This window comes from Diorhabda sublineata, chromosome 3, assembly GCF_026230105.1.
Source record: "Diorhabda sublineata isolate icDioSubl1.1 chromosome 3, icDioSubl1.1, whole genome shotgun sequence".
NCBI classification, from domain to species: domain Eukaryota; kingdom Metazoa; phylum Arthropoda; class Insecta; order Coleoptera; family Chrysomelidae; genus Diorhabda; species Diorhabda sublineata.
In genome coordinates, this window is record NC_079476.1 from 461,191 (window position 1) to 488,771 (window position 27,581).

The 27,581-nt window shown below is 32.9% G+C and overlaps 1 protein-coding gene across 2 annotated transcripts in view; it reads left to right on the forward strand.

Moving 5' to 3' along the window:
• Positions 1 to 380: 380 nt before the first annotated feature.
• Positions 381 to 27,581, forward strand: part of LOC130441418 (homeobox protein OTX2-A-like) — a 51,451-nt gene continuing 24,250 nt past the window's right edge. Inside the window, exons 1-2 of one of the 2 annotated variants that reach the window (XM_056775096.1) lie at positions 381 to 713; positions 18,612 to 18,649. In XM_056775096.1, coding sequence (XP_056631074.1) covers positions 18,624 to 18,649 — 26 coding nt within the window. In that variant the 5' untranslated portion in view covers positions 381 to 713; positions 18,612 to 18,623. Of the gene's footprint in view, positions 714 to 7,427; positions 7,662 to 18,611; positions 18,650 to 27,581 lie in introns of those variants that run through there. The other variant, XM_056775097.1, reaches the window with a different exon arrangement.

The window sequence follows — 27,581 nt, forward strand, 5'->3', positions numbered from 1 at the left end:
CAAAAACGTTTTTGAACTGTCAAAACACCGAATTGATGTTCCATTCGAAGTACAGTCCTTGTTCGGCACCCGATGGGTTCCTCTGATCTTCTGACAGGTCAAAAATCTACATCTGAAGAAGCGATTGAAGTGTTCAAATCTTATGTTTTGGAAATACCTTAATGGGAATGGAAAAAATCGGCTCAATAGCAAGTTGTAGTAAAATTTTTTGAATGACAATAAAATTAAACACAATAATAATTATTTGATTTTATTATTTTTTTTTTTTTATTTATGAAGAAGTTGTTAGATTCAGTTTCCGACGCTGGTCGAGTTACTCGGGTATGGAGCGTCTCTAGATAGAGAGGCGGCAGCGACGCCTGTACCGGTGCACGTCGAGGTGCCGGCGGCTCTTCGGGCCGAACTTCACCGATATCAGCGCCGCCTGCGGGGGGGCGGGGCGTGGCTTATGTCCCGAGCCACGAAAAGTGAGGATCAATTCTACTTATTTAATACAGCTTTCGTATTAGGAGCGTGTATATAGTTAGGAATCCACTGTAAACCGATTTGCGCTTAAACTCCCGGTTTTATCTACACTAAGTACTAAGGCTTAACTCGGCATTGTGTTTGACTAAGTGAACAAATAGATGGAGTGATATATATTGACTTTTCATTGTGCTAACAATATCTCATCTCCTTTTTGCTACTGTTTGACTTTTTTACAATAACAAAAGGTGAGTTTTCGCTTTCTATACTCGATTCCTTTCCGCATTTGTCACTCGGATGATGTGAATTTTATGTTGCTCTTCGTATTTGTTCTTTACGATATTAATCATGATAATGTAGAATCAATTTTTATCTCTAATTGATTATGTATGTATCGGAATCAACGTTTTGTTGTTGTTCGTGAAAACATTGAAAGCTCAGAATATCAAATTTAAAATTACAAAACATCCTAGGTATGTACTAAACAAATTCTTAAGGAATTATTCGTCTAAATTAATTTCACCGAAGATTTTTGAAGAGTTTATTAATCAAATTATGCTTGTTCTAAGATATAAAATTCGCCAAAATTGAATGTACCATTTTTCGAAGTAGCGGGACACCTTAAGGCAGCGCCGGATTATGAATTATTGAGGCCTAGGGGGTTAAATTAACCCGGGGCCCACTCAAGAAAATCAAAAAATCTCGTACTATTTTAAATGAAATATACTAGTTTCAAATTATTAGTAAAAATGAATTAAAATATTATTTCATCAACTTTTTATTTAATTTAAGTTTTTCTCGATTTAGTTGTGGCAAAATTTTCAAATGTGTCGTCAAAATTCATATTCTGTAACAACTCATTTTCAATGCACAGTTTTGTTAATGTGCAGCGATGTATCTACATTTTTTTATTATTTTCACAAAATTATTTATTTTATTACTCAATTCGGGTTGAAGTTTGATTAAATTAAAGTTGTAGATCATTCAAATATATTTCTACTAGATTTTACTCCCACTTGTAATGCAAAATTTACATCTTGGAGAGATAGAAAACTGAAAAATATTTGAGGTTTGCTTAGTAAAAAATTTTCGTAACGCCATCCGTATTTTTACGATTTTGCCGCAACTACTGGCAACACTGTATTGAAATTTTATACGAATATGTTTTGGAAGTTGATACATCCAAGGAATTTGTTTTCATGTCTGATTCTCATAGAGGGCGCTAGTTACACAGTTCGTACCAAGTAATATTAAACACAACGTTTTCAAGTCTATACTTTTTATCTAAATTATCTTCTAAACGGTTGGGAATCAGCTATGAGGTCATTAAAGTCAAGTTGAATTGTGTCTTTCAATTCTTGAGGTGAATTTACCTCTGTGGCATAATTTTTTTCTTCAAGATACCTGCTGCGAATTCGTGCAATATCTGCTTTTAAATTAAAACTCTTCGGGCCTTATTTATCCCGATTCCTACAAATCACTGCTGCTCAAAGATGCTAAATTCCGTTTCCTTAACTATTTTCATGGTTTTGTCAAAGCACTCGACAGGAATTTATATGAAAAATGAGTGATAACTACGGGATTAAAGTTATAATAATAAAATTTTTAATTATCTCTTTCGAAGTTATTTAAAAAAAAAATACATTATACTGGCATTAAAATTTTCGTTCATGTATAAAATATCATTTGGTTATGATGAAATTTTAATCGATAAATCATGAAAACGCATATTCCAACGAATTTCATCATGGATGCAGTGAATCGAGCGACTCAGAACTTTCGGAATTAATATAATCCTTTCTGATTTATAGTTATTTTATTTGTTATTGTTTTGGTGACCTTTATGTCGTTGGACCGATGTCTACTTGCCTCGGCTGGTTTTATTTTATGTTATAGGTATTACAGAATAAATAGAAATACACACAAATTAGTTGTGACTTCGTTTTAGTTTCTATGAGTTTAAATCTTTAAGTTTACGGATACCAAATTATTCCTCTGACCCCTGTAGCTGCGTGCTGTGAAAGGATCCAACATATCATAGACGTCTTCACATCTGTTCGCAGGAAATAGATCTGGCATGTAGTGTGGATTATCAAATACCTCCTAGTAGAATTTCGTGAAAACGATAACTGTGCGTCGAACCGTTTGTGGACAAGCAATAAAAATGTTTTCGAATCTACCAGATTGCACATTGAATCACCCTCTTCGTTATGATGTAGCGCAACACCTGCAGTTAGTATTCCACGCCACGTTATGAATGGAAGAGTTTCATGCGATGCGTTGTGGGTTGAAAACTTCATCATCGACCGAACCTAGAATCAACCTAATGCAATACTAGTGTGGACCACCTCGTCAGGAAAACCTGACGATAAATTAATTTATTTCAAATATTTACGTTCAGGTTTGTCCCAATAAGGGTAACCTTGTTTTAACCTAAAAAGTGGGGAAGTAGGACTTGTCTGGCTGTTGAACAGAATTATTTTTTCTCTCCAATAAAGAAATAACTTCTTTTATATCGTCTGAGGACCGAAGAGACTAAGTACTAATACTTCATCTGATGCTATTCTGGTTAAGATTGAAGAAGACTGTGATTAAAATCGGTGTGCGACAAACAATAAAACCAACAACACTCCTTGAATCACTATATCCATGGGAATTGTTTAAGAGAGCGAGCAATAAAGGGTATGGGGTGTATGAGTATGTATGGGGATGGTTTTATTCAAAATATAACCTTTTTTCTCTTCTTCTTGATGTTGAGAAGGCCTAAGTTGACATGGCTATTCAGTCTGTTTTTTAGTGACTTAACTTCAATATTTTATATTAAATATTGTCTATTTTCAAGAAGATCAGTGGACAAGGGTTAATCTGACCTCATCGTATTTACAATACATTAAGCATATAGATTTATAAATTTCAAAATAAAGATCGTTCAATCCCTGCACACCACTGATTTCGAAGTAATTGTTCACCACGCAAGTAATAATCGCTGGTGGCTAAATCTGGAGAAAATGGCGGTTGTTCAGTTGATTCAAAGCCATTCTACAATGTTAGATCTGTGACTATACTGATACAAAAAAACTTTGATAGACATTTTTATTTTTGCGCCACACTTAACTTTGAAACTTTTTTTTTATTTAATTGCAAACTTACAATCTACTAAAAAAAATGCAGAGTAATAAGTAAATAATATGGTTTCTTGCTAAATAACTTGAGGCGGGCACCACTGGTGGGTCTTCGTAGATCCCTCTATGATGTCTTCTGACCAGCGTCTTTTCAATCTTCTCTGTTCCATTGGATCAGTGTAAAGCTTGGATATTAATGGACTTTGGTGGTCGAGGTCTGTGTCTAATGTGTGGTTGTTTATAAACCATGAAGCATTAGCTATTATGTGAAGTATTTTAGATTGAAAAGTTTGCAGTACTTTGATGTTCGATGATTTACTGCAGCCCCATAGTTCTATGCCATATATCCATATTGGTTTTAGGATGATTTTGTACTTAAGTATCTTATTTTCCATTGTTAACTGCGATCATCTGCCGATTAAGGTTTTGTTCATCGTTTTTTCCACTCCTTACTTTGCATTGTTGTCTTTATATCATAGTGATGGATCCAGATCTATTATACCGATCCTCATTTTGAGATCCTAACGAGGATTATTGTATTATCCTCGGTATTTTAGAAGTATACAAAGTTTCAGGTCGATTAAGTTGATGAAAATCGTATCCAAAATTTCTTTACGTAAACATATATATAAGATTAAACTAATACGACGTCAAAGCATAAAGACGACAAATTTATATGAACATAATCATTGATCAAAAACCAATTTTAAACTAGTTCCATACTCTCATTGATTAAAATGAAATGTGAGAAGTTTGAATTGGTTACTACAACTGCTTTAGTTAGATTGCGTTTTGCAGAATAAAACATTAATATTGAGATTTGTTCGGCGTTAAAAAAGTAATAAAAAAGATGACTGGAAATTCCAATCAGTCTATAATAATGTGTCAACTTTCTACGAATGGTATGAACGAGCTGAAAATGAGGGAATTCAGAACGAGAAATAATCGGGATGACTTTCAACCTCAAAAACAGCTTGGTTTGTACAGTAAAATTCAAATTTTATTGAGAAATATAAAGAAGAGCTCAAGCGCGGATCAAGAGGGGTATCATGGGGGTCATGACACCCACCAATCCTGATTATTAATTATCTTGGTTTAAAGTCGATGAGGAATTGAGGTTTAAAGTAAAAATTGAGTAAAATTCGTTATTATACTGTCAAAAACAACGTAATTAACTTAAATTTTGTGAGTAAAGGCTTGTGTTTAAGGGAGGACTCGTCCTAATACTAATGACCACCCTTTGTCAACATCCTGAATCCGCCCTTGGACTAACTAAGGGCGGTATTTAGAATGACGGTAGGAATATATCTTTCTAGAATAATTCGACGTATTTTCTAACACATCTCGTATCTGAACAGTACAAAAAATTACGGAATCGTATTAACAACTCATTAATTTAAACGATTTTTTACATATTCAGTGACAGCTTACATTTTTTCGCTTAATTTGATTGATAGTTATTAGAGATATACTTCAAAATTTTATTTGAAATTATTTAATTTTTCTACTTATGTCACCTTAAGCTGAGCTTTTAAAATCCATTACATCCATTATTATGTAAATCCTTTTAATATTCGCGAACACGCAACATTTTTTGATGTCTACATTTATTAATGTTAGGTCATGACCAACGAATGCTATGTAAAGCTGCAAAATATTCTTGATAGGTGCATAGAAATATATAATAATTGCGAATTTTGAAACAAAACGGTAAAAGTGCGATAAAATCGTCTGTAATTTATATACTAGATTTTAATTATTATGCAGGTGGAGAATGATACGATTTTTATTTTGTCACTTTTAATTAATGGGGAATTTTTAGTCCAGCTGCTCCTACAGAAATTGTAACAGATAAAAATTACAATTTTTTTTAGAAGGTTTCGCTTCCAGTATCTATTGTTTGAAGCATCAATTTTCAAAATACTCGTTTTATTAACTGAAAAAAAATTGTATTTGACAGATTGTATAAAGTTGAAAAATTATATTTCATCGAAAAAGCTGCGTTTCATACAAAAAGTAATTCACTCAATGACCCATCCTAGTACGAGAATGTTCCCATAAGCACCTGGCCTGATCTAGAGATGGCGGTAGTTGCTTTAAAATTACCACTGTATCAAAAAGTACACAGTAACAGCATCGTGAAGAAAACAATCAAAACAATGGACTAAAAATGGAGAACCGATTTCAAAGACGGCAAAGAACCGTTTTATCTGTAGTTAATCTCATGGGATGCTTATGAGATTATATTGAAAAAAGGAAAACTATTAACGGCGAGTACTATGGGAGCTCATTGAGCGAATCAAGCAAAAACGACCGCATTTGGTTAAGAAGAAAGTGTTGTTTCATCAAGACAATGCACAAAGAAATAAAACCGTTTCATAACCATGGATGAAGCGTGGGCTCATCACTTTACACCCGTAACAAAAAAAAACAATCAAAACAATGGACTGGAAAGGGAAAACTGGTACCAAAGAAGGCAAAGACTACTCCATCTGTCTGAATCCCGGATTATTCTCTGTTCAAAGACTTAATTTACCAACAATAATCGTTTTATCGACAGTTAATGGCTATTTTAAGAGTATTTAATGATATCGAACTTATTGAACATCGCTGGGAATAGTTTATGGAGCTTAAAGCAAAATTTTCATGTTATCTTTGTTGGGCCAGGGATCTTTTGCCGCCTCCTTTTATCGCCGTTGCTATAATCTACGGTTCTCTTCAGAAGCCAATCTTTTTTGCTAGGTGAGGTCCTAGAATTTTCATATGTCTCTTAATAAGAGCATGACAATTGTATTGTCATATCTGTAAATATCTGTGCCGTACCAAATTCTGTCAAGTAATTAGGCCTACCAAAGTCTGTGCATCTAGTCCATTCGTTTGGGAAATTTTTGTCTTTCCCAGAGCTTTCCCTTGCAGATTCCGGGTCCTGTCGGCGCCTAAGTAGCTCCAAGCCTTATCAGGTCGCCGATAATTTCATTGCTCAATATCAAGAAACCTAAATCAGCTCACAGAGTGTTATATAGCGTTCCATAATTGGTGCTTATTATCTTCCGTAGCAAACCAGACCATGGTCAATATGGACTCTATCTCCGTTTGCATAACTAAAGGTATTACGAACTCTCTTATTTCACTAATTCCCTCTGCTGAGAACTAATTCTTCAATCGAGCAGCGAAGTGAATGGATTTCGAACAAGATCTAAGTCGACTTTAGTAGAACTGCGTTGCTCCTAGAGGCAAAACACGCGCAGTTCAGCTCTACGATCCTCTCTTCCATCCTCGACCCTAAGACTCTCGCCCATAGACGTCATTATCTTAAAACCAGCTGACCTCAATTCCTTCCTGCAGGAAAGGAGATTCCCTCAGCCCTCGGCTCCTTTGGTCTTTTGGTCAGTTTGACAGTTATATTATGTCTTCAGTATGGAGTAACTTGTCGAACAGGATAATGAAACTGTATGTGTTTGTATTGTGGATTTATTCTAGGTTATTTATCTAGGAAATACAGATTACTTCGTTGCTTATTTATCTTTCCCGATCTCCATCTATGCTTATAATTTACAACTAAGAAATTATCATCTTATAGATTATCACTTAAAACGTAGTTTATGGTAATTTGAGGCACGTCTCTGGGTCACTGAATATCCCCAACGTAACCCAACGAAACTATAAGCATACCGCGTAACTTTGATCCTGGAATCGGATTAGAAAAAGAGGCAAAATTCACACATAAGACGATTAGTTAGTTAGCTAGTAAATCCCGGGATTCGAGTAAAGAGTATTATCATTATATTATGATTATATTGGATTTAGTTGTGCCGTTTCGAAATAGCGGGGCAGTAATTCAGTGCATGGTCGCCTTTTATACAAGACAGACACATGAACAAAATTAAGTGAAAAAAAAAAAAAAATAGTCCTGTCGCTTTTAAATATTTGTTAGTGTACATAAAGTATATGTGAGTTGTGAGGTTCGACGTATTATGTTAATTTATTGGTAAATTATGAATCTACATTTGTTGTTTCATGAATATGTTGAGTTTTAAATGAATGAAGAAATGTGCGTTTTCGCTGAGGATGTATGTAAGTAAAACATAAACTATAGCAGGTACTTAACACTCAATTTTTCTAGTGTTTTTGTCACAAAACAATTTATTTTCAACTTAATTAGTTACCACCAATAGAATCATCTCAATCAATTACGATCTAATATTTATCTTTCGAAATTTTTAACCTTTCCATTTTTTTCCTGGTCCACCAGGATGGGGGTTGAGGTATCGGGCCAACTCGTCGACGTCTGGAGGATCAGGATTTTCTATCGGAGTTTTTCCTCCTAGATACATTTCCTTTTCTACGGCTAAGGATCTACATCTGCCCTACTATTGCTTTTATACTATCCCTAAAAAGTAGAGCCTGAACAAGGTACTATCAGCCGGAACCAGCTGAAACTTGGTGTTGTACACCCCGATGTCTATAAGAAAGACACAGTTAATCAACGAACGGCGTAGCGTCGATTTAATCGTTTTAATAGTGGAGACTTGACGCTTGAAGATCCTTCGTCCTCAGATCGTCTAGCTGCCTATCTAAAGATAACATACGAGTATTGTGCCAACTAAGAAAACACAAAAAGTTCGATACCCTTTTTATAATAAGAATCGTTAATCTCCTCAAAATAGTCATTAACTATCGACATCACTTCAACATTGCTAGAAAATCTTTAACCACCGAACCATTTTTTCTTATAAAGCAAACTCAATTTATTAATTTTGACCATTGCAATAACGGTTGCTATAGATGGAATAGCCTTCTTTGGTGCCCATCTTGCGTACAGCTTTCAATATGCGATGTACCCCAATTTTTTAAATGTCTACAAGCCTCGCACTTTCAGTCGATCATCATCCCGAACTGCTTCGTGGTTTTTCTTCAACATTTCTGGAGTAATCGCCTCATTTGCTATCCAATATTTTACTGTTAATAACTAAGTAGTAGGCTTACCCAGACTAGAATCAAGTTAAGCTTTTATATTGATTCAGCTAATGCCTTTCAAATAAAAGTAATGTATGAAATAACGATGATTAATTTTTTTTTATGTTTACAAATTCATTAGAAACGTTCACTAAAGTCTTGTTGTGCGTCTTGTGGAATTGTGAAGGTTTAGGCTTTTTCCATCTAAGTCCAAATAATGGTTTACCCATGGTATCAGAGAACTTCATGGGGCTGGGTCAAAATCAAAGAATACTGTGGGTGACATTTCAAATTTTAACCCTCTCTTATTGTATGTTTATTTAATAAACAAAGCGAAAAATGCTAATCGACATTATATATGAGATAACTCGAGAAAGGCTGACCTATTTTCCTGGTGATTAAATTTCAAAAACCACTGAAGCCACTAATTATCAAACCAACAAATCCAAGTTTATAAACTCCTTGGATTTAGCTGATTTACCACCATAGAATATACACCTGAAGGAAGGCTCGTTATTCGAAATCCAAACTAACTAAAACTATTTAATAGAACTGAGTAATATGTTTCATCAACGATACTCAATTTAAATATGAGTTAGCTCTAGTTTCTGTGGTTCCAATGACCCCAACGCACAAGCCCCGTTGGTCTTGCCGATTAACAGTAACAAATTACAAGACCAGAATGTTTTCCATCTAAATCCACGTTTTTCTTACAGTCAGTTGTACATGACATGGTCACGAGGTGTATTCATTGTATTATTTCAGTTCTACTCATTTTTAATATAACTAGCTCAAAGTGTAATATTTAATAAAATGTTAGACCGAGCTATTAAATTATAAACCCCAATACAAAACCACAGGGAGTAGTCAACTAGTCCTTTGTACTCGAAAGCAGCAATCTTATTGTTTGTTCTGCGCCACATGAATACTTATTGCCACTTGAAAACTCAAAATTACACGATTCCGTTTTTATATGAGCACTTGTACACGTGCTCAAACCTCAAGTTAATAAACGAACAGAAAAATGAGCATACGATAGCTCTTGTGAAATCGCACTATTGGAAATTCATTCCTATATTAAATCGAAATACACATTGCGTGGAGCTTGAGGAGGTGAATTAATAAACATTATCTCTTACGATCTCAATTTATTTTTACACTATACGCTACACTAACTTATAATAATTCACTTATCACTTAACTAAGTTAACCCGAATTTTATAATTCCTCTAAATCCAGACAGGGCCGACTCTAGGGCGGAGACGAGTTTGTAGTAATAAGTATATTGAAGCGAATAAATCCATACATTAGTTAGTAACTTTTCAGAAATTGATAATTTCGTTAGTTTATGATTTTACCTATCAAATTCTACATAAACCTGATGGATAAATCTGTCTTAGTACTCATATATATAAAAAATATTATTCTTTATGTGGTAAAAAAGTTATGAATTCTTTTTATGTACCATATAATGATTCGTAATCGATTTTCTGCCTTTAAAAGAAGCCATATGTCAAGGATGATATTGGATATTGAGAACCGTCGTTTACCGTAATTACTCCAGAAATATTTAATGGAATCCGTGTTACGAAGTAAATATTCCAACTGAACGAGAAATATTTTACACCAAATGTTGGACATAAAAAAGGTAAAAACCACGATTGACTAATGCTGATCAAGAACTCTCTTGATCAGCCTAATCCAAGATGAAACTTGGCAACATAGTTATGTCCCAGAAACAAAAATACATTAGAAACAATGGACTTCATTCGAGGAATGTGTTCTTTGGTCAATGAAAGTTATACTTGATGCTTATTGATTATTTAGAAAACAAAAACGATAATTGGCCAATTTCTTGTTGATTTTTTGACACGTTTTTATGCTTGAGAATGACCGCATTTGTTGAAAATAGAAGACAGGTGAGATAAAATAAGAAGAATCAAATATAGAGCAGGTCAAAAGCTTAAAATACCTTGGCATAGCTCTAAAGCAAGATGGAAGATTGGAATAAGAAATAAAAGAGAAAATTTGAGATTATTCAATGCAATTCAGACAGTTTCTAGCCAAAATACAGAGCTGATATTTCTAATAATAATAGAGAATAAATCAAGATACGACAAAATAGAAAATAACACAATTCAATACAAAATCGAAAAAAGACAATTAGTATGATTTGGACAGAAGATATATGAAACACGAACTTACAAAAAAGGAAAGGAATACCGAGGAGGAACTGGAGATATAAGATGAGAGGGGAAAATTAAGAAATAAGATAGCAGGAAAATTGATAGGAAAGAAAGAAAACCGAGCTCATGTAAGAAGTCCTCAAGATTAATTAAGTAATTGTTGAAAAGAAAAGTTTTGTTTTAACATGACAATGCGTTTGGCCTGATATGCAAAGTACGTGACTATTTCCTGAGACATCCTCCATATTCACCTGGTGCATCATTATAAAAGCGATTTTTCAGTGAAAACACAAATTATTTCGTTTATACAAAACAGCGAACGGAACATATCTAGTTAAATTTTATAGTCTTAAAAAAAGCGTTTGACTCGATAAACCATAATGTGGAAAATTTTAAAAGTATACGGGACGAAAGCCAAAAATCAGAATCGAAAAAGGAGTAAGACAAGGATGTGTCCTGCCCCCAATCCTCTTAAACATTATAATAAAAAGGATAATAAGAAAAAAGTTGAGGAATTGACTGGAACCTATTACTACTCCAGGTGGTTCTTGAATTCGGGGTTAATATAGTTAATATACGAAGATGGTCTCCAGAAGTTGAAAAATATTTGACTACCGAGTCATTTTGTCAAATGTGGGAGCAGAAAATAATCCAAGGGGACTAAATCTGGTGAATAGAATGCATGATATAGAAATTCATTCATTCATTGATTGATTTTGGTCATTGCAATAAAGGATATTAGAACCGGTGTATTGTCTTGATGAAACGATGAAAATGAATGAAAAAAATCGAAGAGGTGCGAGAAGAGGGGAAAATAGTGACTAAATGGCAATGTTTGAGAATGGAATCGAACGAATGAAAAATGAAGTCACCTTTGCCCCAACAGGACAAGAATTTTATTGATATTGGATAAAAAAAATATCTGTAGGATAAAATAAATATAAGGTTCTGGAATGTGAGGAGCAGGAGCTCATTGGTCGTCAGAATCCTGAAGATACCATCGACTGCCATAGTGAGGAATGAGGATATTCTCAGGCGTATCAATAAAGACCGTGAACTCTTTAACATCGCGAAGAAACGAAAGATTGCGTATCTTGGCCATATAAAGCGAAGCCATAAATATCAATTCCTTCAGCTGATACTCGAGGGCAAGGTTGAAGGTAAGAGAGGATTGGGACGGAAGAGGATGTCATGGTTGCGGAACGTGAGGCAGTGGACGGGTATACAAGATATTCAGACATTGATCCATATCGCTAGGGATAGACAAGCCATGAAAAAAGTGGTTGCATGTGGGTAAGCATTAAAAGAAGAAGATTGGTTGTTGCTAATTGCTGGTACGTTTTGTACAAACATTGCTAATCGCGGGTAGATTTTGTCTCCCTGGAAATACTATGCGCACTATTGCCAATAGAAGGTAGGATTTGCTAATCAGCTGTATGTTTTATCTAAGTATGTGCACGTTCATTCATGAACTTGCTCATAGAAAACGAAAGATATGATAAAAGGAATAATACAGGCTTTATTCTTTTATTACTTATACAAAACATTTTAAATTTTAAAAAGCGAGATTTCTTTTCCTTTTTGCCAGTTGCTAGTCGACTGCAGATCGACGCTTACTGCCTCTAGTTACACCTGTGGTTTCCTTCTGGAGATGAACGTCGGATGAACTCTTATTGAAGCACCAGCTTGATTGCGTAAGTTAAAGGTACTACCGAGCGTACAAAACAATGTATCCCAACAATTTTTTTTTAGTTTATGTTCAAACGCATTATCATTTTTGCTTTATGGGACTGACAGTGTTCCAGTATTTTCATTTACAGCATCATAATTTAAACTTATTTCATTTAAATCTGGATTAATTGAGCAGCTGATGGACTTCCTAGCTTCAGTTTCAATGTTTCTACAAAACGTACCAGCGATTAGCAACAACCAATGAGAAACCTTAATTTATAGCTTATTGCTAATCAATAATAGATTCTGCCTAAATGCAGACCTAATAGACTTTTAGTATCAGGTTTTATAGCGATAAACGAGTTGCAAAATTTAGCAGCGGATTTCGAAGCCATCCCTGACAGAATTTATGAGTTGAGAATAATAGGTAAGTTTAGAAAACCAACTCTATTGAATGTATCGACATGGTTCTATAAAAACAGCTTTGCTCAAAATGATTATTATTGATTTATAAATCAATAATTATTGATTTTGAGTACACCTCAATTTCTGTAATGGTGCTTCTAATAATCCATAGTTTTTCTACAACATCGTGTATATAATTCCTCAATTATGCATATATTGATTTTATAGATATTTCAAGAAAATCAAAGTTAAATGTGGAATATGACTAAGTCTCCGAGTGTATTGAAAAAAGATTTTTCTCTGTACTTTATTTTTCAACAAAATTGAGACCCTAATCTCTTTATTATTAATTTTTTCTCGTATTTATCGATAACTTCATTAAATACATTCATACAGTACACTATTTGGATAGTAATCGGTTGGCTAATTAGACTGTTTAGAATGTTTTTAAACCCAGATTGGTTTGATTAGATATAAACAAGGCACGATATGCGACAATCCCTTCAGCTGCAACCATTGACTGATTCCAAAAAGTTTCTTTGAGATGTTATCGGTGTCGAAGAAATCGTGTACATCTCGAAAAGGGTCTCGCAAGTTTACATCAATTTTCTGGTGGTTTGCACACTCGGACGCAACCGCCCGGAAATTTTACTTTACCAAAAACGGTCTAACAATGCACCGACAATAGTCGACAATTTCCAAAGGCGGCTACACAATATGAAATCGTTAAAAGTACATTTCTCGTTAATATTCTTCGGTTTAACAAACCGTATATTGATTTTAGTGGACGTAGAAGTGAAAAAAAGCAATTTCTAGTACTATTGAATGATCCGTAATAATTTTTATTAAAACTACAGAATGATCGGTTTATTTTCTAATTATGGTGCACTTTTCAAACTTGTTTTTCTTACACAGAAGACAGTCAATTTGCAATACTCTAGAATCTTGACTTATTTTAAAACATTTAAGAACGCAAAAAAGGATACGTCTACGAGGTCTGGCTATTAAATAACGAGACTGGTTACGAAAAAAGGTTTGATTATAATATACTCCCCTTCCCTCGCCACATACATTCCGATACGAAAAGGACCCGATTTGAGTCGATGGGAAGCGGTAAAGCAAAAAACGGCAGAACTCCTGAAGACCCTCACCAAAGAAGACTTCCAGCACTGTTTGGATCAATGGAAAAAACGTATGGAAAGACGTGTGGTGACGGGAGGGGAGTATATTGAAGGGGAGCATTCGAATGTAAAATATTTTTTATAATAAAATCATTTTTGTTATTTAATTGCCAGACCTCGTTTGATAAACAAATTTAATAGTATCCCTACAGAATTCTTTTAATATGTGGTGCATGCGCTAATATTTCCAACCGCCAAATTATTATTTCCAAATCATTAGAATGATTTGGTAGTTTGGTTTACGGCAGTTACTTAACCTTACTTCTTAAAATTACATTTAATTATTTATTATTTATTCTGAGGCTGACAGAATATTCCCCGTGTGGGAATATTATCACCATACTACATTAATTTACTCTGTTCATATTCATATTTTTTATTTTTTCATTAATTTGCATTCATTGAATCAAAAATCGTAAAAAAAAGCGCAGTAACGTGTCATTTTTTAACGCAATTATAAAATTATTTTATCAAAATAACAGGCGTTGAACGCTTTCCTTCTCGTGGCGATTCGTTTCTCCGATAAACTTTTTTTCCTCATATTCGTTCAGAAAAATCCGTTGTGTGTCTAATTAAAAGGATTATTAGTGATGTTGATTCGCCCTAAGAAATCCAAGGAACAATATTTGAAGCCTTTTATTGAATAATGTACTGAAAAAGGCATAAACAGCTTCACAGAAAGAGTGTTAATAATAGCTTACTTTGAAACTAAATCCAAAATTTGAAAGTCTTCAATATTTTGGTCGACTTATTCAAAACAAAACATAGTTTTTAATCAATTATATATTTTCCATTTTGTTCAATAAAGCTTCATGATTCCGCGCAAGTTCATTTAATGTTTAACTAGTTTTTTGGACATTACAAACAATTTCAACGTAAACACAATGCACGTTAATACTCATAACAACGAATTTATCAGTTGATTATTAAAAATTAATAGTTCCAATATGACCAACTTTCCTTTATATTTCTATACCTATATGTTCATATTATACTTTAACTTTGTTATTTAAATCATTCGCGAAGAAAAATATTTACGCCAGAAAGTTCATTTTTTACAGTGTTTGTAACATGCCATTCGACTTTTTACGTTTTTCTTCAAACATTTTGAATTTTTGATTCAATAAAACCTCGGAATGTATTCGAAATCGTCCTCTACGTATCTACACACCAGTTCTTAAATTTGTGGTGGAGTTGGGCGTCTTAAACAAACCTAAAGTATCCAACCGGTGCATAACAACTGGGAATTCAGTTGAGGGCTGCAACCATCCCTGATGAGTTGTTTTCAATTTATAACTGCTTTTGATGGTTGTGCTCTTTTCGATACGCAGTTAATTGAACCAATCGCGGGTGTTTTAGGGGTCAGGTTATATTCTTGCAGTATTCGTATATGTATGTCCATTGAATTCGTACTTACCTTGTTGTACTAGAACGGTATTAAGGTGACGATTTCTTAATATTGTTGACACAATAAGAATTTAGTCTTCTTTGAAACGCTGCGCCAGTTACGCTGATTAAGTCCATTTTCTTTTATAATCACCATATAAATACGTCTCATTTCTTTACCGATTGCTAAGCATATAAACGATAAGCCATGCTGATAAATTTATGCTCATAGTAAAGCATATCAAATTGTCTTTCGAACAGCATATTTATTTTTTTGATCTGATGAATAATTTCAATAAAAAATAGTCTACAGTGGACTTCGTCGTCGAAATCCATTGTTTATCAATTAATGAGTGGAAAATATAAAACAGAAAAAAGAACACGAATAAGAAATCAAAATATATTTCATTATAACTTTTTTTAATAAAACATTTTTCGACTCGTATTTGCAATAAAGTTTATCACGCACGATTGATTTTACAAAAGGATTTTTAAACATCTGCAACGGTCTCATGAATAGCATCTCCGTGGCTGACGAACTGACGATATAAAAGGCCATAAGCGAGGGAGGAAGTAGGTATATTTGTATTTTGAGCAATATTCGATGAGATGTTCCAACGGATATTGGTTTCGAAGTTTACATCCTCTTTAATGAGCCTTATATTGGAAACTCGCTCGGCTGTAAATAACGCTGCTTGATTCTTGATTCGTTTAAATAAAAAGCTCTTAAAGTTGCCGACACGACTAAGAGGCATCTTAACTTTTTTTCTAATGTTCGCAATTTTTCCTTTTACCTGTTTAGGATTGCCAACTGGTAATTGATAAGAGTACGGACGATTTAACATTCGAAAGATGAGATGGCACTCAATAAATTAGAGTTCACAATATTATCACAGCGAATTCTCCATAGTTCAAATATTTTTCTCTCTCTTTTTTTTCTATTATATATAAGAACTTGACTTTTTAAACTTTGGTACGGTAAAATTACTTTATTCAATTTGATTATTATAAAGTTTAATTTTACAACAAAAAAGGACACACAGATTTATGATTGAGAAACCAAATTGATATAGCTTTGTTCATTAACTGTATTTTTAATTCCATTTCAATCTACAGTAGGTTGTGGTACAAAGAAAATATAGTAACTAGTGAGTTTATTTATCAAAAACTCGTTACTGTCTGCTAAGTATTCAATTGTTTTATTTAGTTCATGGTTCATCTTTATTTTCCATTTTTTCTGTAGCTACCTTCAAAATTGTATCGGGAACAACAGCTGGTTCAATTTTTATTTCTGTCCTCTTAATTGTTTTCTCAATTTTTTCAATTGTTGTAATTATCTTGGTACGACTATTTTGTCTTTTCTGTTTCACTTCATTAGTTTCGTCTTGTATATCTTTAATAGCGTTAGCGGTTAGTATAATTTTAGGCTTGTCTTTTTTGATAGAATCTTTCATTTCAATAAAAAGTTCCTCTTTAAAAACTGGCTCAGATTTTGATGTTAGATATTTTCTACTGGTATAACGTCGTGATATTTGTCAATTTCTTCTTTGAGAAAAGCGGTAGAATCAATCATATCTTTGATAACAGTATCTGAAAAAGCAGGTTTCTTTTCGTCAGCTTTGCTTATAATCTATAATCCCAAGAATTTTTTATCATCGTTAGATTTACTTCTAGTTCTCTTAATTTTAGTAGATTTTGATTAATCTTTTTGTACAGGATTTCCTCAGATGTTTCTTTATCTTGTTTTTCGATTACTTCTATCATCATCAGAATCGTCGATAGAAATTTTTCCAAATATACCAAAGAGTTCACCATTTGACTATCAGTTATCTTATTATTAATTTCTTTACCTTCTAGTTCTTCAGATGGAATAGAAAGTGGTTCGAATATATTCATGAGAGTTGTAACCTCTTGAGAATGTCTCTATTAATTCCATCATTAATTCCTTCCATATTTTCCTATCTTCAGCTTGGTTTGACGTAAAGAGGTTGTCGTGTGACTCTAGTTTATCTCATAGACAATTGGCCTCTATTTTTTCTCTTTGTATCTCTCATGCTCAGTTCAATCTAGAGAGGAACATTCGTAAACAGGAGATCCTACCTCAACAAACACCTGAAGATGCTACACCTAGCAGATAGTGCAGCCTGAGGAGTTTGTTCTTTGGAGTACGAAACCTCTATCCACATTCTTTCGAAATATGAGGAATTCAACATTTTAGAGTTTTTAAAAGGAGTGGGATTGATCTATCAGTTGACCCCAAATCAATACATACTTCTTCTATCACCTCGTTTTCTAGCTACGTGACCAAAATATTGGAAAACTTCTCTTCATGCTTGTTGAATGTTTGATGTCATCCATCAGCATTTTCTGGACCCATCTTGCATATTCCAAGCGGTCTCCATAATCTCGCTGAAATCCCGAACCGTCACCCTTCGATCTTTCAGCATTTCTTTCTCAACTACTTCGTCCGAAAACGATAGCCGGGCACAACGTTGTTCATCATGGACATCTTTGAATTATTAAGCCTTCAACTTTCATAACTACCAAGACAAGAATGAACGTTAAATATAGCTTGTTGGGGTGGGAACTGGAAAAAATGGAGCCAAGGAACACACCAAAATCAACCATAGAAGATAGGAAAAGGGACGAGTGGAGAAGCATTTAAAAAGTTATAAATATTAGAGAAGAGGTATCAAAACTGAAATGGTAATTCACATCATCAAAAGGGCGGAAGAAAATAATTATAAATAGAGACCCTGAGAATACAAAAAAGCAGAGAAAAACGACAAATAAGATTAGATTATAATAAGATACGAAAATGAAGGAAAATAAGGAAGATTATATTGAAAGATGTAGCCATCGAGGATAATGAACATTATATATATATAGACTCAGTATCAGATTTCATCTGCTTCATTTGGGTTTTTGTTTGGTTTGAAACATATCCTAGTTTATTGTTTGTTGTGAGTCATTCAATTAACTTTTAACATTAAAATTGGAAAAGAACTACCAAAAATAAGAAAAAATTTATCCTTTTTATAGTTACGGTAGTTACTAACAATGTTGTGCTTCAAAAATGGCGTTTATGTTTTGTAAGTTGAATTAAAATGTGTGTGATTGATTGCATCATATTAAACTTTAATTGCATTATATTTGTTTGTACATAAAGAATAAATAGAAAAATAATGAATCCAATTGGGGATATTAGTCAGAAATTATATTTTTATTTAATGTTACAGGGACCAAAGTAGATGTGGCCAAACAGCCTGACATCCGGGTAAGTAACAACAGAAATAATCAACTCGCTTTGTAACAATAATTTTCCACGTTCTACACACTTCTTCTTCTAATTTTTCCTCTTGCGATCTCTACAGCGTTGGAAATGTATTTATTATCCATTTATCCCGTTCTTTCATCTTTTTCTATCCTTTGATTCATTGTCTGTTGCCTTTGTAATTGCTATTTGTCCTTTCCATCCTTGCCAAATGTACAAATCCGTTTAAGATTCTCTTCTTGTGATGAGTTTTATTTGCTCTTCTTAATCTATTAATTTGACTTTATTCCTATTTTTGCTTTTCATTTGTAGTTTTTCTTTCTCTTCTATCCAAATTTTTGTTCTTCCATCTTTCCGTGATTTTCTGCTATAATTACGATGTCATCTGCATATATTAAGTTTATTGGGATCATGTCGAGGTATCCTCGTTCCTTTTTTAGTATTTCATCCATTGTGATCATCCACAATGAAATAAATAAACTAAAATTTAAGTGATTGCACAAAATAGGACGATCATTTCCGATAAATGACAAAATTCTCTATCTATATTAGAGATTATGTTTTCTAAAACTGTAATTGAATTTATACCAACCCCCAAGTCGTACCAATAACATAACAAAAACTTTGGAGACAGCGTGGTACCATCTTGAATTTCATGATATAATGAAATTGATCATCTATGTAGAAAATACTGTTATTATGTTGGATTTAGGACGGTGAATTTCTAAAGATAAGTACACAAAAAGCGGCCTAAGCTTTGTCTAGCCGACAAAATATTAAACTGAATGTTTGTACGTGATTAACTTAAAAAAAAATGTCTCGTTGGTGAGATATTCTTAAGATTTTCGATATTGAATAACAACTAAAAGGAGGTATAGCTATAGAAGGGGGTAGCTGAAGGATAATCACCAAGAGGTTGCGACAAACCTTCAGGGATCATTCAAAATTTACACCTGTACATAATTCAATTTAAAAGGTACTTTTATTAGTTCCGTCGAAGAGTTTTTAGTAATTTACTATATTTTTAAATAAATATTAAATATTGTCTACTGATAACCAAATTATCGTCTTCTGAGTGATGTGTATGAAATTAGCTGTGGTGATTGTGACGGAACGTATATTGGGCAGACTAAGAGATCCGTTATTGTCCGGTTTTAAGAGCACATAGCTCATTTGAAATATGGTTAAATAATAATTTGTTGCATAAATAAATGCATTTGAAACCATTGAAATTGCTAGATGTAAAAGCTAGTTATATACGGACAAAGGGCCAATTCTTTACAGCCCACTCAATAGTTTAGCAGTTAAGAAAGATTTCCGCCAAGGAGTTTTTTCCCGCTGGAATTAATTTTCGCGAGAGAAGGTTTATTGATGGGAAAATTTTATATAAAACAGGAATGTCTAATCATTACATTTTAGTCATATTACATACAGTCTTTGAAGACGATAACTTGATTATCGAAACGTTCGTAAGACATAGTAATCGTTAATATTGGTGTAAACAGTGTATGAATATCTCCAACGGAAATTCCAGCGTACCATTTGAATATCTATTAATATAGATGAGAAACGATTTATCGAAATCCCATATTTAACTTTTCGAATTTGCAACGAATGTGTCGAAGCTCGTTAAATCAACTTTTCTAAAAACGAGATAACTATGGTCGAAGTTTTGTTGCTATCTACACTTGATAAACAGTGTAATGAATAGTAACTGAAAATAATGATTTCAATTCAAGAGGCATACTTGTCAAAATTTTCGGTTAATCAATCGTTTTAACAATCTTACAGGTATATTATTTTGGTCAGCAGTGGTTGTGTTGTCTTCGATATTAGATTGAATCATCATTATAATGAAACAATGGATAATTAACAGCTATACCCGCACTAACTTTGTGATAAACTTTTTGAAAAGGTAGGAAAGAGTATTAGAACGAACTTCCACTAAATAAAATAGTATTACGAAGTCGCGAAATGGGTCCTTAGGCCGGCCCCATCCAGTGGAATTTAAAAGTTGGGCGAATTCGCGCAGCGTCTTTCATATTTTTCCTAATTAATCGTTAACTCTAGCAGTTGCCTTATATTGCTTAAGGTAATTGGTCCAATACGTCTTGCCGTCGAACGTTGAGGCCTTATCTCTTCTGTTTTGAGTTGTGCTTGTATATTACTTCTCTTCTATTGGAATGTCTTTTGTTCTTAAATCTACCATCTTTTTCTTCGACTTTTTGATTTTCTCGTTTAACTGATTTTTCATCGTTGTCATCGCATTCTTTATTTTCGACGTCAGCGTCAATGATCTTCATAGTCGAAATATCTTGATATATTGACAAAAATATCATTGTTCAGAGTTGGAATATCTTCTTTAAAGCTGACAGGCATATCGTCTTTCATGGTTGATTGATCTTCTCGTCAATACTAACCTAAATGTCGTTCTTCATTTCAGAAATTGATGAGATTAAATTGGAAGAGTCGTTCCTGGTACCCGTGGTATGACTTTTCCTGTTGAACGTCCCATTCTTTAAAGTTTTGCTTAGTATGCATTATAATTTCCACATTTTCATAAATTCTTCATTCCATCATATATTGCAAATTTTTTGCGAAAAAATAGATATGGATGCTTTCCTGAGAATAAACCAATTATATTTTGGCATTTCAATGAAAAATTTTGATAAATCTAATTGATACCATGTAATGAATAATCCTTATTATGTTGTTAAACCAAAGTAGTTACTGCATCGAAATTATAACGAGTGGATAAAAAATGTCAAACGGGTCCGTTCCTCCTTGTTCGCTTTGCGCGTGCGCTGCGTCTCGGCGGGTACTTTTGAAATAGTGTTTGTTCATTGGTAGAATATTATTTTTATTGATCAAAACATTTCATGAAATTGAAATTTATTCGAAAAAACTTCAAATATAGCTTTGTTCTCATCTATTTTTTGTATATTATTCAGTTTGATTTTGATATTAATTTACAATAACATCCTTCGATTACAATTTGAATTAGTTGGTGATTAATTTTGTTTCATTAAAATGTCGATATCAAAAATTGATATTTAATCAGAAAATTTTTTCGATAAAATTTGGATGGACTTTTGTTCTATGCACTATTTTTTTCTAAAATCAATTCAAACTGTTTTGATATTACTAACACATTGACAACATTCCCTTACAATAAATTGGATTTATATTCATTTGTTAGTTTTGGAATTATAAAGTAAAGTATTAAATAAAGAAATTTGTGTATATTACTATTTTTTTTTTAATTCAGATTGTATAAATTTTTACAACAAATAACTTTTCCTTAACGTAACTATTTTTCTAGACTGTCATTAAAGTAGTATAGCCCTTGAATGAAAATTTACATACGAAAATATTCGAAAACTAAATATTTTCACACAACTCAGCATTAACCACGAAAATAGATTTGGAAAATTTGTATTTATTAATTAGATATTGAATTTGTATATGTACATAGAAATCTGTAATACATACAAACATAACATTTAACAGAAATTACTTAAAAATCAGAATAATTTAGTTACAAAATACAAGTAAAATTGGTTATAAATCAGAAAGAATTAGTTATAAAATTGAAGTAAATTAGTTACAAGCCAAAATAAATTAGATGTAAACATTTGCATGAATTAAAATAATGCAGAACTTGTTGTCCATTTGTGATAAAAATAAATATTTGCATGATTAAACTTACTCTAAACATGTTTCAGATTTTCCTTTATGTTTTATGTCTAATTAAATTGCTATAGAACGAGTTAAACATTCCTGATAAAGTAGGCATAAATTTGTGAGTTAATGTCCATTTTAGAATGCACTTCATTGCAATGCCTAGTTAAATTAGTCTTGCTGACGAACTTCCGATGACACTCAGGACAATTAAATAATCCAGTCTTCAATTCCTCTTAATTCCCACTTTCCATAATAAATAATTCTAATTCTTCTTTATTCTACTTTGAGGTTATAAAAAATTATATTTTAGTTAAGTAATATTATACATACAAAGTTTCTACCTGGGGCGTTTGACATTTGACAAGTGTTGACCGCGCAGACGACGTTACGTTCCAGAGCATGCGCAAGCGAGCAAGGACGAACGGACCCGTTTGACATTTTTTATCCACTCGTAAATTATATACCAGTTTAGAGAAATTGTATAAATGAAATCAGCGATAATCAAATTAATAGCAAAAGCTATTTTCAACCAAACAACTAATTTATTTACGGTATCATTTTTCTCTTTATACCAATCTTTCTCTGTTGATTTATTCACCAATTAATAAATCTGAAACAACTATAGCTCCCCCATCCAATTTAAGCCCTTAAGCCGATTTATATTTTTCTGACTATTATGCAAAATCTCGCAGATAAAGGTTCGCGGACGGGGGTTTGTCTAGTTAACGGCAAACGGTACCTAACCGATAAAAGCTCGTTGTTGTTTCCATTGATGATACCAGATCAAACATCCACACGTGTCTGTGTTTGTTTGCTCTAATGATCGATATATCAATTGGAATAACGATAAGACTTCTTCATATGAGGGTGTTTTACCTTTACTATTATTCATTCACCAGGTTAAAGAAAAAATTTTAATTACCGTAATAGCATTCGGGAAAAAACATTTTATTTTATTTGAGATATACAAAGGAACTAAATCGTTTTTCTTGGTTTGAAATAGTTCTTAGACAATCGTCGTGCAAATTCTGATTTCGCAGATTTTTAAAGGATTTAGAAACCGGTTTCAGACAGTTCACTCAGTCATACGAAATATGGAAATGGAAATATATGTATGTCAAACTGATGATTGGTGATTGATGATGACATTGGCGTTGGTAGCAGTCAATAAACAAATAATCAATAAATAAATGGTTTAAATGCATCAATCGCTTCTTCAGGTGTAGAAAAATGTTTAGCTCGCAATGTATTTTTGATCTGTGGAAATTAGAACTCATTAGGTACTAAGCGAAGTACTGTACGTCGAATGAAACATCAATTAGATATTTGGACTGTTTTGTTTGACATGATGTCGTGGTATAGAACACGGTGGTTCGAGATGATGCTCCATTACCTAAAGTCGAAGCTGTTGGTTTCATCCACGTCAAAAATTATCGCACGAAAATTTTTTTCACGTTTTTGACGGTTTTGATTGATGTTAAAATCAATAGGATCAAATTTAGATCTAGTTAGCTATCGACTATTGCAACCGGAGGGCAACCAAGTTTTTCAAAAATATAATCAAATATTTGAAAAATGTATTAAGTAATTTCAAACTGATGTCCATTCTTACCGAGGTAAGTTAGCGTCTTCTATCCACTCATTTCTGATGTGTGGTTCGATTTTGATGAAGTTTTCTTAAAAATCTTCATTTTTATGGTGAATTTACGAAAAAAATTATGGGAAACATCTCACCTGGAAATTTCATATAGCTTTATGATTTTAAATATCACCATAAACGTAATTCTTTGCAGTTCATATAATTTTTTTGTGTTAATCTACACAGATAAACAATATTTTGTAAATAAAAAAAGGAAAAATGTTTTTTTATTCATTTTTTATCTCAAACAGTCAACCTCAGTGAGATAACATTTTTTTAATGGTGAAAATTTTCAATTTTTCAAAGTTAACTTTTAAGAAAATTTTTATAATTTTAATAATCACGTTTCTAAATCTTCTTGATTTTAGGTTTCTTCTGTTTCAAAATTAGTTTTTTTTAAATAATTTTTGAAAAATAGTTATAATTGACGTTTCGATTTTTGATAAAGACTCAAAGAAAAGTCGAAACGACAATTTTATCTATTTTTCAAACATTATTTAAAAAAATTAATTTTGAAATAGAAGAGATCTAAAATCAAGAAGATCTAGAAACGTAAACATTTCAAAAGGTTTAAGAAATAAGAAATTAAAAAAATTTAATGATTACCTAATAAAAAACGATTATATATGAGAAAAGGTCATTTTCAAGAGAAATTGTTATTATTTTTAATTATGAAAACAAGATAAATCATCATTTTTGTATAAATTTTCTATAAATTTGTTTGTTTTTTTGTGTAGATTATGAAAGAGAATATAACAACAATTATACTCGAATGAGTGCATTTTCAAGAACGTTTTAAGCAATGAAACCAATTTAAATTTTAATTTTTTTCTTAATCCCATAATTGTTTTCATAAATCCGCCGTAAAAACAAAGATTTAAAAAAAATCATCGAAATCGGATGATTTTTCAATTTTCTAGAGTATAAAATTACAAATTTATGATAATTTTTACACATCCTGTAAAGTAATTTTTAGTAATTTTCTAATATCCTATCTCAACAAACTGAACCATTTGTCGAGGCTTTTATAGTATCTATATAACCTAAAAGTTATAAACTAGAAAGAATTTGCTCTCAAAACCTTTTTTTTTTTTTTTAATTGTAAAACTATCCCTTAGAGCACAAATTTCTCAATCCAAAAACAATAAACACAGAAACTCGATGTTCTACTAATAGAGTTGTCTAGTATTTTGGTGTGATTGAAGGGCTACCCTAATTTTAGCGGTAGCACTTCAGCCCTTACGGTTCTTATCACTGTTTGCACTCAAGTCCCTTGATGGCCATCACGGTTATTTTGCCTTTGCTTCTGTAGTCTTGAGATAACAACAAATGACTGCTCACCCTTATTGGTTGTCTCTCCCTTCTGTTATGGGTTTCTTAGTCGACAACGACAAATTACATCTTTTTTTTCGAAGGGGATGAAATAAATTCATAGAACGAGATTTTATTGTTTCAAGATTATAATTTTTTCAAGAACTGACAATAAAAAAACAGAAAAAGTAAATATGTGATACTGAAACGTAATTTACATTTTTAATGATGCAGTCAAAATTAAAGGTTTTAAGTTCAATGAAAAGACATCTAAATGCGTCTAGGAGGATGGTCCCAAAAAAACCTGGTCTGACCTAAAGATGATGGTGGCTGCTTGAACAATACTAATGTATTAGACGTCGTTTAGTATTTGTTTGACAGCCATCAATAGTGAATTTGGTAAACATGGAAAAAATTGGACATCGTTATATGATACTATACTTTTATTTGGAAGGCTTTAGTCCAACCAATATAAAAGTTGAACCAGATTATCAAAAGTATAAGAGAAAATCCATGAAGAGGTACTGAATGATCTTCGACTGAAAGTGGCATTTCCAAAAGGCCATATTAAATGAAAATTTGGACATGAGAAAGCTGTGCGCGAGATGGGTGTCGCGTTTGCTCACAATTGGAAAAAACAGCGTCGTGAAGATGTTCCATCGAATGTTTCATAACATGAATGGAACGTGGGTCCATCATTTCACACCAGAAACAAAAAAAAACAACCGAAATAATAGACTGAAAAGGGAGAACCGCCTCCAAAGAATGCAAAGACCGTTTTATCTGCAGGCGTCGGTTTTTTGGGATGCGCGTGAGATAATTTTCATTAACTTACATTAACGGCGAGTATTATGCAACATTTGAGAAAAGAAATCAAGCAAAAAAGGCCGCATTTGGTTAAGAAGAAAACGTTGTTTCATCAAGACAATGCACCAACTCACACTTTCGTTATAGCAATGTCAAAAATTGTTGAATTAAAGTTTGAATGCTACCTCATGCACCGTATTCGCCAGATTTAGCCCCACCGAACTATTTCCTGTTCCCAAAATTAACAGATGGTCAAAGATTTTCCAAAAACGAACCTAAAAGGAGAGTACGTTGAAAAATTTTTGTTTTTCTTTGTAGTATATCGTAGAAATTTGTTACCAAATCTAATAAATATTGTCAAGTACTGGTGTGGATTATTTTCTATATTAATCCAAAGAAATAATTGACTTAATACTGAAAACAATAACAGGAAGATGTACTCGATAATAAAATTACAGTGATTGGTTGAGATTTTGAAATATTGTTTTTATGTAGGCTGCAATTTCAAACAATGAGTTTTTTTATAGTCAGCGAAAATGAAGAGACAAGTTTAAAATGTACATAAATGAATATTTAATCCCACTTTACCGATGAAAGAGACAATGGGGTTTTGTTTCATCCGGAAATAAATTTTTATCGGTGAGACAAAAATTAAATTCATAGAATATAATCATATAATAAACAGTCATTACTCGTTTCTTCCATAAAGATTCACAATATTAAAGATAGAGAGACCAGCAGGGCCGGATTAAGCTAGGGGCTTGGGGGGGCTATAGCCCCAGGTCCAAGAGGGCCCCATCATTTGGAAATCATTCTGTATTTTTTGATGTGTTGATACCACAAATCTAACGTATTGATATTATTTTGTGAGTTTTTCCGGGTTTCCGAATTCCTTAAGGGGCCCCCGTCATTATTTTAGCCCCGGGCCTTATATATCTTAATCCAGCCCTGGAGACCAGCATTACACTATTGGAAGAAAAGGAAAGGAATATTTAAAAGAAAATTTGTTAATTTCTTCTATTGCCGTCTCCATCACTCGAAATTTCAACATCATTGCGATCAAATCTCAAAGCTACCTCGCTATCTCTATCTTCAACATTAGCTCTATGGGTTCTTCTCGCTTATCTCCACTCAAATATGAAAGAATAATCTAAATTCAAAATTAGTGATGAAGAAGATGAAGACGAAAAACTAAACAAAGTTGCACGTGCCGAATTTCTAGAGCTGCGTAGCTCCGCTAAGATCTATAAGCTCGACATCCGCTTGTTTCGCTAACCCGAGAAAGAGTCAACTCACAGATCGATCTAACATCTTGCCTGGGTTTGTTTATTCGGAGGCGGTGTCATCAAATATCCAAAATGGAATGTAGAAGGACGTAGTTATGTTGGTTTTTCCTAAAATGTGCTAAAAGATTACATTACATGATTTTAGAAGGTTATGAAAGAATGGAGGTCAGTCGGGATATCTGTATTAAGTATTTATAAATGCGAGGGC